The sequence below is a fragment of the Leptonotus elevatus genome, chromosome 5, assembly GCF_054856555.1.
Source record: "Leptonotus elevatus isolate MCC_2025b chromosome 5, RoL_Lele_1.0, whole genome shotgun sequence".
NCBI classification, from domain to species: domain Eukaryota; kingdom Metazoa; phylum Chordata; class Actinopteri; order Syngnathiformes; family Syngnathidae; genus Leptonotus; species Leptonotus elevatus.
The window spans coordinates 15,884,837-15,898,430 of record NC_141243.1 but is presented as its reverse complement, the minus strand read 5'-3'; the positions used below and the strand labels follow the sequence as shown (position 1 = coordinate 15,898,430).

Below are 13,594 nucleotides of genomic sequence, written 5' to 3'. Positions count from 1 at the left end.
AAGGAGAAATATTGATTTTTTTTCCTTCTTTTATTGAAACAGTTTACTGATAAATGACAGGTGGTCGTCATGAAACCGTGATGTTAAATCTAAAAAAAATCATGGGCTAAAAATTCATACATCATACTTAACATTGAATAGCAAGAGAATCCATGCTTCAGAGCAAACACTCAATTCACAAAGAAATCAGGCAAAATGCCCTTTTGACTTCAATAAAAAATATTAAATCTTTTCTTCCACTGTATCCATCTTTACACGGTACATGTTTGTTCTTTTTTTTTATAATATAAAAACGCTTAATATTGATTGGGAAACACTGGAATTAATTTACAAACGTAACAATAATAATTATAATATTAATAACAATAACAAACAATAATAATAATAACAATTACCATTATTTTTTTGAAACAAAAAATAAAATGGAAGAAGTCAGTCATAGTTGTTGCATCTTGGCCTGCATACACAATGTTTTGTGGGGAAAGACCAAATGGCATTTACATTTACCTGACACACAGTTACACACAAACACAGTATCAGGTCGTTGAGTATTTCTCATTGCCATTTACAGAGTTTTGGGCACATATACAAAATTGCAGGCATGCGCCTCACACCGACCAATCCAACCAATCAATAATTGTTCTCACGATCTGTAACGCTTGGCGGGCCCATCTTGGCCCTCAAAAAGTGACCTACTTCTTCACCTCAATACACAGCTGGATATCTCAGCATTTTGAAGAAGGGAAAAATCTTCCAGGCGACAAGAATTTGTATCCGTTCCCAGCGGGTAGTCTGATGGAACGAGGACCAGGACTACTGCTTGTAGAAAAGGTAGGTGATGGAGCCCCTTTCTTGGGACTGGAGCAGTGATGCCCATTGGAGTTCTTGCCCCCCCTCTCCACTGACTGCAGTCCCAGTTCCCGCAGCTCCAGGCTGTCTTGGGTATCATTGGGGGAGCAACGTCGTGGAGACAGATTGAGGAGGCTCAGTACGTCCCTACCGGCCGATGCCAGAGGACTCGGCGAGCCATGAACAGCTTTGACGGGGCCGAGATGATGCTGGGCCGCCGCATTCGCCCAAAAGGTCTTCAGGTTGTGGATGGCTTGGACTTTTTCATCAATGACCCCTCTTCTTAAGCGGTCAAGGTCTGGTGCATCAGCCGACGTGGCAGAGCCGGTAGAGGAGTAGGATAGGGCAGGAGAGGGTGCACTACCAACTGGTGATTGGTGACCAGAACTGGGAGACACATTACTGGGGGAACGAGATATGTGCCCACTGTATGGTGAACTCGGGTACTTTAGTTTGAACTGTGCGTGGCTGTCCGAAATAGGCGACGAATGGCTGCCGTCTTTTTGCGAAGACTCTGACACAGCCGGACTATTGTAACCAGAGCTTATTTTCTGCAGAGAGGATGAACGGGAGGGTGGTTTGGGTTTTGGCGAAGACTGAGCTCTGCCACTAGCGCTGCTGTTAGGACGGCTGAATGCACTCGTTTCCGAGGAGCGGAAGGCGCTACTCCGTGGTGAGTTTCCTCTTGAAGTTCCACCCTCCGCCCTGGCTCGTTGTAGACTACCGACTGCCCGTAGATGGCTGTGAGTCTCCTCCAGAATCTTCTGCGCCAGCTCCTGCGGATCAAGAGGGGGGCTTTTTTCCTCCTGAGACTTCACAGTACTGTCTGTCTCAGTACTGGACTGATCCGATTCGCCTGTATCGGAGGTGTTCACTTTACCGACTTTCTGGAACGGTGAATTTGGACTGGGAACTAGGCATGTTTTGACTGGGGAGGTGGGGGTGCTGACGCTGCCTCTTGATGACACTGATACAGAGTAGCCTCTTCCGGCCCCGCTGCCTGACCTGGCAACAACCCCTCTACCTCCTCTGTGGTGGCGCTGGCTGTGGCCTGGTGGCAAAGGCAAAGAGTCACAGTGGCTCCCGAGTGGTTCACTACTGATAATAGAAAAGCCCTCATATTCCTCCTCCTCCCCTCGGGCTCCTGACGTAGCAGTCGCCGCTCCATGAGGAGACGAGCGGCTCCGGGGAACGTGAGGGTGCTTGTGGGCCGCGTAATGTGCTGCGGTCCCACCGCGGTGCCGATGGCTGAGGAAGTCACAATCGGATTTGGAAGCGAAGCTCATTGAGGAGGCCACAGAGCTGAGGCTATAGACAGAGATAGCGTCTGATGCCTGATTGTCCAGGCAATGAGGAGAGAAGGGAAGGCTTGAGTAACTCATTGGTAGAGGGTTAGAAACAGATTGTGCTGAGGCCAGAGATTCAAGGGAAGAAGAGCTGTCTAGACTTAGACGCTTTGGCAGTTCTGTGGAGTCTGTAAGATATGATGAAGAAAAAAAATGACTCAAAAACAAGCACACCATACCAAGTATGACATAAAACCAATAAGACAAATGTATACAAACCAAATAATGCCAACAGAGACTGCAGAGCAAAGTGCAATGTGCGGCGGTTGGCTAGCTTGCCCGTTTTTAGCACCACTTCTTCTTGGCCTACCTCACACAAGTCAAACCCTGCATATTCATACAAAAGATAAATACTTGTCATCTCTTTAAGTTAATCCATGTAATGTGGGAAACTTCAAGTGGGAACAGTACATTTTGTAGAATACATTTGACTCTAAAAATAGTCTATTTGGTCCCACTCTAAATAGAGTAAAATTTACACGTGGAAGATAGTAAAATATGAGTAAAGTATTTTTAGCGTGTACGAGAGAACTTGCCTATCCCATGAAAAAAAAAATATTAAAGAGCCTTCACAGAAATCCTAAGTAAATTTTGCAAGGAGAGATTTTGACTAAATTGTACTAGATTTTTATTATTATTATAATATATATATATATGTATATATATATAAGTTAAGTCACTCAAGGTTTGAGGAACAAATTAACAACTTCAGGTTGGGAGACCAATCTACTCCCGGAACCACGCCACTACTCCTTAGTTGGAATTTTCGTACCTCCAAGAGACCAAAAAACGATTTGGTGCGGCATAGCTTAGGTGATAGAGTGGCCGTCTCCCAAGCTGAAGGTTGTGAGTTCGTTCCTCAACCCTTGGATAACCTTTTTTAGAAATTGTTATTAACTAATAAAATGTACTAAAAAAAATCTTTCTTAAATGTACTTGGAATTTCTAAGTGTAAAAAACTAGTTTTTTGTCATGGGATAGGCCAATTCTCTCGTACACAGTAAAAACACTTTGAGTGAAATTTACTCTGAATATTGTACTCTCTTCCACATGTAAATTTCACTCTGTTTCGAGTGGACCAAATAGACTCTTTTAAGGGTAAAATGTATTCTACTCAATTTACTGTGGACTCACCAAGTGCTGCCAAAAACTCATGGCATCCTGGTAGTCTCCAAAGTTGCACACTAATGGACACCTGAATGGGCAGGAGAGAGAAGTCCTGTTCCTTCTCGCCCGTCTGGAGCTGCACTAGCACCTGGTGGAGCTGGAGTAGAAGAGGAAAAAGAGGGAGAACAAAAAAAGTTGTGGCATTAAAATTACCTGTCATATGCCTGGACATACATTGTTTTCTAGGATATTGTTTGTGTACGTTTCGAGTTATTTGTTTGAACCACAAAATGTGTCTGCAAATGCAGAGAATTTATTTACCAACAAATTGCTTTATTTCACATTCACTTCAGTTCATCAAATACTCACAAATGTAAAGCTACTGTATACACCGGCAGGTGTTAATCTGTTTCTATCAGCTATGAATAGGCTTTAACGGCAAGAGAGCGTAAGAGCGGTGCACATGTGCCGTGGCCTGTTTTGTTTGGGGATTAGCTGAGAACAGAGATACTTTTGTCCACCTGATGTTTAAGGAGTAACACACATGCTTTTGTCCTTACTTTACTTTTACATCATAGCTTTATTGCTTGGACCACCTTCAGTTCTCTGACCAGCAGTGACATAACAATTAGCAATGTTTGATACCATTTCTTTCCCAGCACGAGTATTCAAATCTTGAAAAGTCACCACTTGCTTCCAAGTTTCAATAACACTAGTAATTTTAATACATACAATTTCCCCCCAAAAAACAATGACAGTTAATTTTAATATGATTATATATTAATATAACAAATATCATACTTAAGAAATGTGGGTTCATATATCCCAACATTTTCCTTAAATTTGCATGAAATTAACCAACATTTTCTATTAGTCTAATTTCTAATTCCTCATTGTAAAACGACAACAAGAGCGGCTGATCATGAGTACCGATACCTTGAAATAATAATAATAAGTATCGGCCCCATAAAAGATACCTGCTATCGGTACTCGCCCGTGCCTACTCTAAATGCATTTAAGAAGAATGGAAGAAAGTTGTTGGCATGTTACACTTCATGTATGATTAACAACATAACAACTGGCATGCAGTTACTACTGTACAACGTTGGTATTACAAAAGGTTTAGCGGGAACAGGAAAGAGTGGGATGGATGGCAGGTTGGTGAAGGCACACTTACCATGGCCACCATATTTTTAACAGCCTTCAGATGGCACAGCAGGGGAAGGGGAGAGAAAATAGCATTTTTATTTCATGCACAAAGGCCAACTCACAAGGGTTCAGGTCAATAAGAAGGACAACAATGGACAAGAAACAGCAGTGTGCAAAATAATACCCTGGAAAAATTACTTTGGAGGTTGATACATTAACGCATAATGTTGCACATATTGAGAACGGGATACATTTTCTGTCTCTATGTGTGCCCTGTGATTGGCTGATGATGCTGGGATGAGCTCCAGAGAGCTGTTGCTAATATTTGGTCTTCTAAAGTAGCTAAATGAGATAACTAAAACATTTTTAACACCTCTGAGTATATATTTAGTTTGTTATTAATGAGATTGTTGTTTGTCTGCTTATTCCCACAAGTAGGTAGCCCTTTACTCTCTTAAAACATGTGCTTACCTCACGTTACACAAAAATGCGGATAAAGATTATTCTCTGGCATCACATGTTTGGGTGTGAGACAAGTAGACTTTAGATAAAACCAGTGCTCCAAGTAAAGCTAGTTAGGCTTTACTAGCGCATTTCAATAGAGATTAAACCAAAGCTTGAAATGCATGTGCAACGTTGTGTATTCAGTCCTGTCGTAACATGGTTAAGGAATGACAACTATAAACTTTATAAACTTTGTGAGGCCCCCCAAAAATATGTTGAGCAAGGTGTAGATGGGTCCATACCCGATTGATGAGCTGCTCCCCCGCCTCTGAAGCTGTGATGAGTTTGCACAAAGCCTGGAGTGCTTGTGGTGGCAGACCTGAGGGTCAGAATTTCAGTCAGTTTTGTCAACATAGCAGATTCCTTAAAGGAGCACAAAGGAACTTTTCAACCTTAATCAAATATTTTCATATCTCTTCTGATGAAACATCGACTTAAAACTAGTTGAATGGTACCTTTGCCATGGCCTGTATCATTTTTACTGTCACTAAACAACTTTGAGGAGGATGGTAGGAACACTGTCACACAAAAAACTACACATGTGCTGACTGCTTTATGGCATATGTCACTTTCCCCCTTTACCCATTTGTTACAAAGATGGAAGTCAATTTGAATGTTGTGAGCTAAAAAATTACGCAATGCGCTTGTTTTCATGAGAAACATGGTCTTCCTTTAGGCATAACGTTACCGACTTTATCCATATGGCGGCGCCATAATCAACGTAAACTTGAAGTTCCTTTATATTGCTTTAATTAGTGACAGGCTGAAGCATGGAATTTAATGTTTCATCAATGCTAAATTTGAATTAAATAGACATTTTTCATGCCATAAATGTTTTCCAGATCAGATAAGATTTGATTGATAGTTTAAAAAAAATGTTTCACCAATTATAAAACTTTTTTTTTTTATGTTGGCAATTCGATTATTTTTCCTTAATTTACAACAACACAGTTTGTTTTGAATTAGAGCTGTCAAATGTTATAATCAGATTAATCACATCTTAGACTTTTGATTAATCATGATTAATTAAAAGGCTTTTTATTAACCTTTTTTGCCTGCCAAATTTGAAGAGCACCTGTTGTGTTAATTCTTTCGACCTTTAATGTTATGAGGACGTCTTCAACATTTTTGACCAACTGCACATTCTCATCCTCCTCTTTTTCTAATCAATGAATTACTTGCATAATTTAAAATTAGAAAAAATGACCCCAATAGTTTGACATGAACATATATTCTGAATGTCATACACAAACATTTATTAAATGCTTTACTTTAATGCACGTAGTTATGTTTATTGCTCAAACACAACCTGTGCTACCTTTAACGTAACCATCCGCTGTCAAGCATCTGTGGTCAAATTTAATAGTGTGCTTAATCTGCGTCAATACATGATTAATGCGATAATTCTTTGTGATTAATTAATGAGTTAATGCTTTAATTTCAACATCATATTATGGTTGTCTGATACTGACGTTGACTGTGCTACTGACCCAAAAGTGATTGTAAAGTGGTACTGCACTGCTGGAGTCTGTCTCCTGGGTCAGCAGTGGGAAAGAAAACTGCAGCAGGGATGCCGGTGCCTGCAGAGTCAAGGCGGAAGCCCACGGCAGTCAACAAGGCCTGCCACCCGGGCACTCCCCCAACTTTGTTCTCCACACTTTGCTGCGACGTGTACATCGAGTTCCGTTGACCATTCTGGATCCTTTGAAGAGACTTTTCCACCTGCAAGCAGTACAGCAGTAGTATCAGTAACATGCTTTTCCTTACAAAGTCTTTGAATATGTGAGTCCATGTCTAACCAGGTGAAGTAAAACCCTCAGAGCATCGCGTGCACGCTCTGGATACTGCAGAATCTCTGCTAAAGCTTGTCCAATCAGGGAGGACGGGCTGTTAAGTTTCACATCACTGCCGATCAGCATGTATCCTGGACAGAAAATATTACTTGAATTAGCTCATATTAGGTATTGAGATGTTTGAAGTTATTTCCCATTATTTTCATCACTAACCTGCCCAGTTGGACGGGTGTGAGTACTGCTTGCTGCTCTGGACAGTTTTCATGGCATCTGCCAGCGCAGCGCTAGCCTTCGTCCCATTCAGAAGGGCAGTGTAGAAGGCATGCACAAAAACCTTGGAAGCTGCCACAGGGACAGGCCACAAGGACACAAGAACACACTGCGCCCCTGCAGCCAGGAAGGACCGTGTCAAGCCAACAACACCGTCGGCTGTCACCTTGCTGCTGGACTCTAAGTAGGAGCTGATGACAAAGAATCAAAAAAGAAGTTTGGCTAAGAAGTAATACAAATTCTTATAACTTTTCTGTAAAAGGGAAGTCAAGCCAATTTTAAAAAAAAATGTATTAATTTTTTTACAACAGTAGCAAAATCCACCAATTTTTATCCATCTCAGGGGGCGGCCATTTTGCCACTTGCTGTCGACTTAAAATGACATCACAGTTGCTCAGGGCTCAGGTAGCGACTGATCACGGCTCACCTGTTTTCTGAGTTCGGTCATGTGACAGTCGCAAGCCTTGATTGGTCGTGACTCGTTACTTGAACCCTGTGCAGCTATGATGTCATTTTCAGTCGATAGGAAGTGGCAAAATGGCCGCCCCACGAGGTGGATTAAAATGGGGAGATTCTCCTATTTAATTCATATTCCACAAACACAATATTAATCAGAATACCATGTTTAGACAAGTGGTGCTACATAGAACATATGATTGAACCCTTTACAATGGAATACAATGTCCCCCTCCCCCAAATTTTTTGATAATATGTTCTATTAGAGCCCCACTAGTCAAAATACAGTATTCTGGTTAATATTGTATTAGTGTAATATGACTTAAGCATCAAAATCCACCCATTTTTATCCAGGGGCGGCCATTTTGTCATTTGATGTCGAGTGAAAATGACATCATAGTTGCTCAGATGTCAGGTAACAACCAATCACAGTTGAGCTTCAGAAAACAAGCGAACTGTGATTGGTCATTGCCTGAACCATGAGTAGCTGTGATGTCATCTTCAGTCGACAGCAAGTGGCAAAATGGCCGCCCCTGAGATGGATAAAAACGGCTGGATTTTGCTTCATAACTCATATTCCACAAATGTAACATTAATCAGAATGTCATGTTATAACATATTATTGTCAAGAAATGTTTAAGGTTGACTTCTCCTTTAATGCTATTTAAGTTCAATCAATCACAGTATTTTGAAATTAAAGCCATTTAGAAATCTCTGTTTACAGTTGTTGGTCTAAGTACTCCACCTACCCAAGCACCACCAGCTTGACAGGTAGCCTAAGGTCCAATATATCCGCAGCTGTCAAGAGAAATTCCTGTAAAGGTGGACTATCGCAGATACTGTCCACATCACTGCTGTCATCTTGCATGTGGTGAGACTCAGGATTGGTGTAGCCACTTCCAACGGATCCCTTCCTGCCTCGGCCGCTGCTTCCTCTTCTCATCCCCGTACCTCTACCCAAAGTTCCCCCTCCCATGTTAGCACTTGCTGCACTGGGTGTGCTTTCCAGGTTTGGAGTGAGCACCAGAGCAGCCAACTTCCATGAAATGTGAGTCGCGAAGTGGGCACACTCCGCCTGTGTGAGGGCACTCATGACTCTCTCTTTTGTCGCTGCTGGACCAGACAGTGGTTGGCATCCTAACAGCTCAGCTACCATGAGAGCCTCCTCTTCTGCAGAGGGCATTGGCCCCCACAGCCAACGGTCCATCACCGGTGAAGGCAGCCTGGGGTTTCCCACTACAGCTGCCATTGACACACCACCACAGGGAGCTGGTCCAGGACGCCGGGAGTGAACCTAAAGTCAGGAAAATACAAGCAAGATTAACTTCTTCAATTTAAAGACAATGGCCTGATATGACATTAACTCATTCACTCCCAGCCATTTTCACTGAAGCAACCACCTTCACTCCCGGCTGTTTTACTGGATTTTTACTGATTTTGGAAGGCCCACAGAATATTGTGTTCTACGGCTATAAAAACAGTGAACCGACCAAAAGAAAGATTGGAGTCTCTTCTTTCATCAGGAAAAAAAAAATTCTATCTGTTTCTGTGTTGCAGCAATTAGCATTAGAATATAGCTACGTTTCATCATTATTCACAAAGCTGTTGAAAACACTGGGGAAAAGCTTGTTGCAACATGGCCCTGGTTGATCTCTTACACTCTGCTGCCACCTGCTGGCCGTTTTTGGTAATACCTACCATTGTTTTAAGCGACCTCCTCAGGTCTGAGGCTGCATCAAAGCCTTCTTTCTGTATGCTCTAGCATAAAAAAACATAAATACCTTTTTCGGCCCATGGCAATATTTAAAATAGAACACTGGTATATGTTTTTGGGAGTAAATGAGTTAAATATGAGACAATGAATGTTAAACCTTTGCACAGGATCCGAGGCCCTGGATTGAGGGAACAGCGATGAGGCTAAAACGCTCATACAGATATTCATTGGATGAACTTCCTTTGAGCAGAGCGAAAGGGATAAGATAAAGTTCTCCCTCTAGCACCATGACCAGTTGTCTGTGTCTGCCCACCGGACCACTGGAGTGCATCAAACCCTGTTGGACAAAATGATAAGTGTGTGTTAGCTTATCCCTTCCCCAAGAATCCTAAACTCAGAGTTACACTCACCCCCTCCATAGGTGCAATGAGCAAATCATAAAGTGCTCTGAGAGGAGGCTTCCCGAGGTTGCTGGAGCGATGAGGCAGGGAAGAACAACCGTCTTTGGCAGGTGACATGGTGTTACTGAACAGGCTGGTCATGCTCTGGCAGCTCCTACAAGAAACACAACATATCAGACTGTAAATGAGACATTCCTGCTGTGTATCTAATCACGTTAAGGAACTTTATCACATTCATATCTATAATTCTTATATATATATAAAACCTTTTCATATTTTTTTCTTTCATATTTTTTTTCAAGCACCTAGTCATTTTAACGATTTGAAGTCAAAAGATACTGTGAGGTGAAATGTTGAAATTTCATTTATTGTGAACAATAAAGCAAGTCGACTGCATTAAGTTACTTTACTTTAACTGTGCATTTAAATTGAAAAGTCATCCTTCTGAGCAAAGATTATTTCATATATATATATATATATATATATATATATATGTGACACAAAATGACATATCTGCACGAAGAACAAGAAAACAATGAATATTTTACATTTGCATGCTTTTATATTTTATTCTATTGTGTCTTGAACCGTGTGCCTCATGACCATTTGCTGAGTAGAGATATGGCTCTCGCAAGACACACAAGTGCTGCCACTGCAGTTTGCACAGAATTTAGTGTTCTTGATGTGTAAAGAGCTGCACAACCCCCTGATCTCAAAGTATATTTCTGCCCTCAAGGTGGCAGGATTGAGCTGTGGTATTCTGAAACTATGCTCTTATGTTACATCCCATAACAGTGATTTATTTTGAGGAACAGTAGATTGTCCATTTAAAATTATTGTCCTATGCAGCAATGCTCAACCAATGTGACAAATTACATTAATTTGACCGAAGACATGTTTTACTTTGACTCCTCGTGTCATCAAGAAGACTTAACACAACGGGAGCTTGCTAATGACGGCCATAGGGTAAAAAGCCTTTGGTGCAGTAGGAGAACAGGGCCAAGTTGTATTGCCACACTTGTCACAAGCCTCCATCTGCTCTTTCTTTTCCGAGGTCCAGCCAAAAAGCATCTAGTCAGCCCTTCTGGGGGCCTGGGGCCACTAGCTTCCCTAAAGCATCTCATTCACTCATTCTCTCTCTGTCTCTCTGTCTGTCTCTCTCTCTCTCTCAGCCATTGGCAAGAGCCTCGATGGAAAGCAAACAATCGTTTGTTAGCCTGACAGGATGGAGGAATGAGAAAGGAGGGAAGGGATAATCTGAGACAAAACGTGCTTCAAGTGTAGAGAGAAACAATGAAGAGAAAAGACAGCATGCTGAGTGAGGATGGTTTACTTGTGCGGGCACCTAATTTGGGCAAAAACAACGTAATGGGAAAGTCAACCCAAAAATGCTCTTGACGATAATATGTTGTATGTGCCTCCACTAGTCTAAACATGACACTGTGATTAATATTGCATTAGTGTAATATGAGTTAGGCAGCAAAATCCATCCGTTTTTAAACAGGGGCGGCCATTTTGCCACTTGCTGTCGACTGAAAATTACATCAATCATGGCTCGGCTGTTTTTTTTAAGCTGAGCCATGATTGGTCATTACCTTCGCCGCCCCTGGGATGGATAAAAACGGGTGGATTTTGCTGCCTCATTCATATTCTACAAGCGTAATAGTAATCCGATTGCTATATTCAGGCTAGTGGGGCTGCATAGAACATATGCATATTTGGGGTTGACTTCCCCTTTAACTCATTCACTGCCATTGACGGCTATAGACGTCAACAATTAATTTGAACTATTTCTATTAGTTTCACATTTTTGTCACTTTTGTTAACAAGAGTATGAAAACATAAAAAAAAATTACATTTAGAACAGATATAAAATGTGTGATTAATCGTGAGTTAACTATTGAAGTCATGCGATTAATTACAATTAAAGAATGTAATTGTCTGAAGTCCCAAATTTTTTAATAATCTTTTCTTTTTTTTAATTAGTGGCATCAGGCGAAAATTTTGAATTGTAATTAATCACATGACCGCTAGTTAACTCAAGATTAATCACACATTTTATATCTGTTCTAAATGTACAATAAATTTGTTTCTAGGTTTTCATACTCTTGTCAACAAAAGTGAAAAAAAGTGAAACTAATATAAATAGTTCAAATGAATTTTTGACGTCTATAGCCGTCGATGGCAGTGAATGAGTTAAAGTGTGAAACTGAAGCTTTAAAAAAATCATTCAAATAAACTACCACCATGTAAGTTTTATGCAGTATTTTTTATGCTACACTTCCTTAATTGGCAATTACCTAAATCATGTTTGACACTTCTGGAATACAGTAGTTATTTTGCAAAATGAAGATTCTTTAAAAGTTGAGTGATAATGATTCTTTATATTCTTATTAGCGTTATCTATGAGTTTAAAAAATTTACTGTTATACATCAAATGAAGAAAAAAACCTAGTAAAAAACATTATACATTTTTGATCAGAATAGGTATTTACTAGCATTCCTGAAGAGATTGTGGTTGAATGTTTTGCATGATTAATTTCTGACCTCGAAGACGTCCAATGAGCAAGCTCAATTCTGGATTCAGTTTGACATTTCACATTCCTTTTTCAATTTGATAAAACGTCATGTGCTCTTCAGGATGCTAGATGGATTCTCTTTTTTTTTAAAATTACCGGTTGGCTAATAAATATGTCAAAAAACAACAACACTGTAATCTAGAGTAAAACTTTAACTTGGTTGGAGACAAGGATGCTTTTCCCTATATGAATGCCTGTAAGCAGTTAGATCAAAAGGTATTTACATCCTTATTAAAATACTTAATTTATAAACCTTTCTATCGACAACCTTCACTCCATGAACATTTTAGCAATAAATGCAGTGCACACGCAGTTCAACATAATGATCCCAGGGAACTTTTCTTTGTCTTCTCTTGCTGTAACATTGAGATAAATGTTAGCCTGATATATTTCCCTGGCTTTTTTGAAGCCCCCAAGAATGAGTGGATTATTACTGGGAGCCCATTAAAAGGGCTTAATGAGCACCAAGACTCAATTAAAGATGGAATTATCCTCTCATCAAAGAGAAGCTCAATAGAGGGCGAGGACAGGGAAATATGACCCAGTCACACACACACTTATGCCCATAATCTATTCGTGTACACGAGTGTGAATGAGTGTCTTGCTTAGTATCAATAAAACAATGCTTTGGACAAACTACAGTGCCCGTAGTGGAATCTACACAGTCTGAGGGAAGATAAATACCTACACACACTGATGCCAATGTCTGGCATTTACAGTTTATGCACACATGGACCCATCCCATCAGAACAGACAGATGATAGAAGCTTTAGAGGCTTGGCTCTACTCCGTCTATTTAATAAGGGGATTCACATGCAGCCTCCGCATAGATTGAACAATAGGAAATGACTCCTTTCACAGATGAACCTGTGAATCCTGAACAAATGCAGCGTTCCACTTTTCTTTAGTCAATACAACTCTACCGACTTTCTATCTGCTCTCCATGGGCGCATGTGTCCAAATACTTTGCATTATTCTCCTACCTGTTGAAAAGATTGTTCCTGGACACCATGCGCAAGAAGCCTGTAGGATCTGTGACAGAGTTAAGCTTGTTGTTCAACTCCTCGAATTGTTGGTCCAACAAATCTCCTGCCTCGCTCTCAGTCTCGCTGCTTGAACACCCTCTAAAAGACAGACAGAAAGAAACAGTACCCATCAGTGTAGTATTGGCACAAGAACTGCAATAGTGATAAGTAGTCGGTATAAAGACATGCATTGTTCCCCTGTGGATAAATGAAAAAAATAAATTCTTATATGCCAGAGATATAGACAGTTCAACCCACACATAGATGGCCTAATTTTACTTGGCTTGGTCGAAAAACCCTGGCGGAGTGTAATCCTTTCATTACAATGCTGATGTCGACGCAGCCATTGAGTCAACCGCCCCCACCCGCTATCTCTCCCTTCATTATGTCTATCCAATAAA

General features: G+C 40.7%; 1 protein-coding gene across 3 annotated transcripts in view; it reads right to left on the bottom strand.

Annotated features, from left to right (window-relative positions):
- Positions 1 to 11: 11 nt before the first annotated feature.
- The window catches only part of LOC147173912 (tetratricopeptide repeat protein 28-like), a 195,713-nt gene continuing 182,130 nt past the window's right edge, over positions 12 to 13,594 (bottom strand). For 2 of the 3 annotated variants that reach the window (XM_086076481.1, XM_086076483.1), the window contains 12 exons: positions 13,152 to 13,292; positions 9,599 to 9,743; positions 9,346 to 9,525; positions 8,224 to 8,768; positions 6,962 to 7,209; positions 6,755 to 6,879; positions 6,446 to 6,677; positions 5,198 to 5,274; positions 4,480 to 4,503; positions 3,330 to 3,459; positions 2,415 to 2,522; positions 12 to 2,323 (listed from right to left, as the gene is read on the bottom strand). In XM_086076481.1, coding sequence (XP_085932607.1) covers positions 726 to 2,323; positions 2,415 to 2,522; positions 3,330 to 3,459; positions 4,480 to 4,503; positions 5,198 to 5,274; positions 6,446 to 6,677; positions 6,755 to 6,879; positions 6,962 to 7,209; positions 8,224 to 8,768; positions 9,346 to 9,525; positions 9,599 to 9,743; positions 13,152 to 13,292 — 3,553 coding nt within the window. In that variant the 3' untranslated portion in view covers positions 12 to 725. The remainder of the gene's footprint in view (positions 2,324 to 2,414; positions 2,523 to 3,329; positions 3,460 to 4,479; positions 4,504 to 5,197; positions 5,275 to 6,445; positions 6,678 to 6,754; positions 6,880 to 6,961; positions 7,210 to 8,223; positions 8,769 to 9,345; positions 9,526 to 9,598; positions 9,744 to 13,151; positions 13,293 to 13,594) is intronic. The other variant, XM_086076482.1, reaches the window with a different exon arrangement.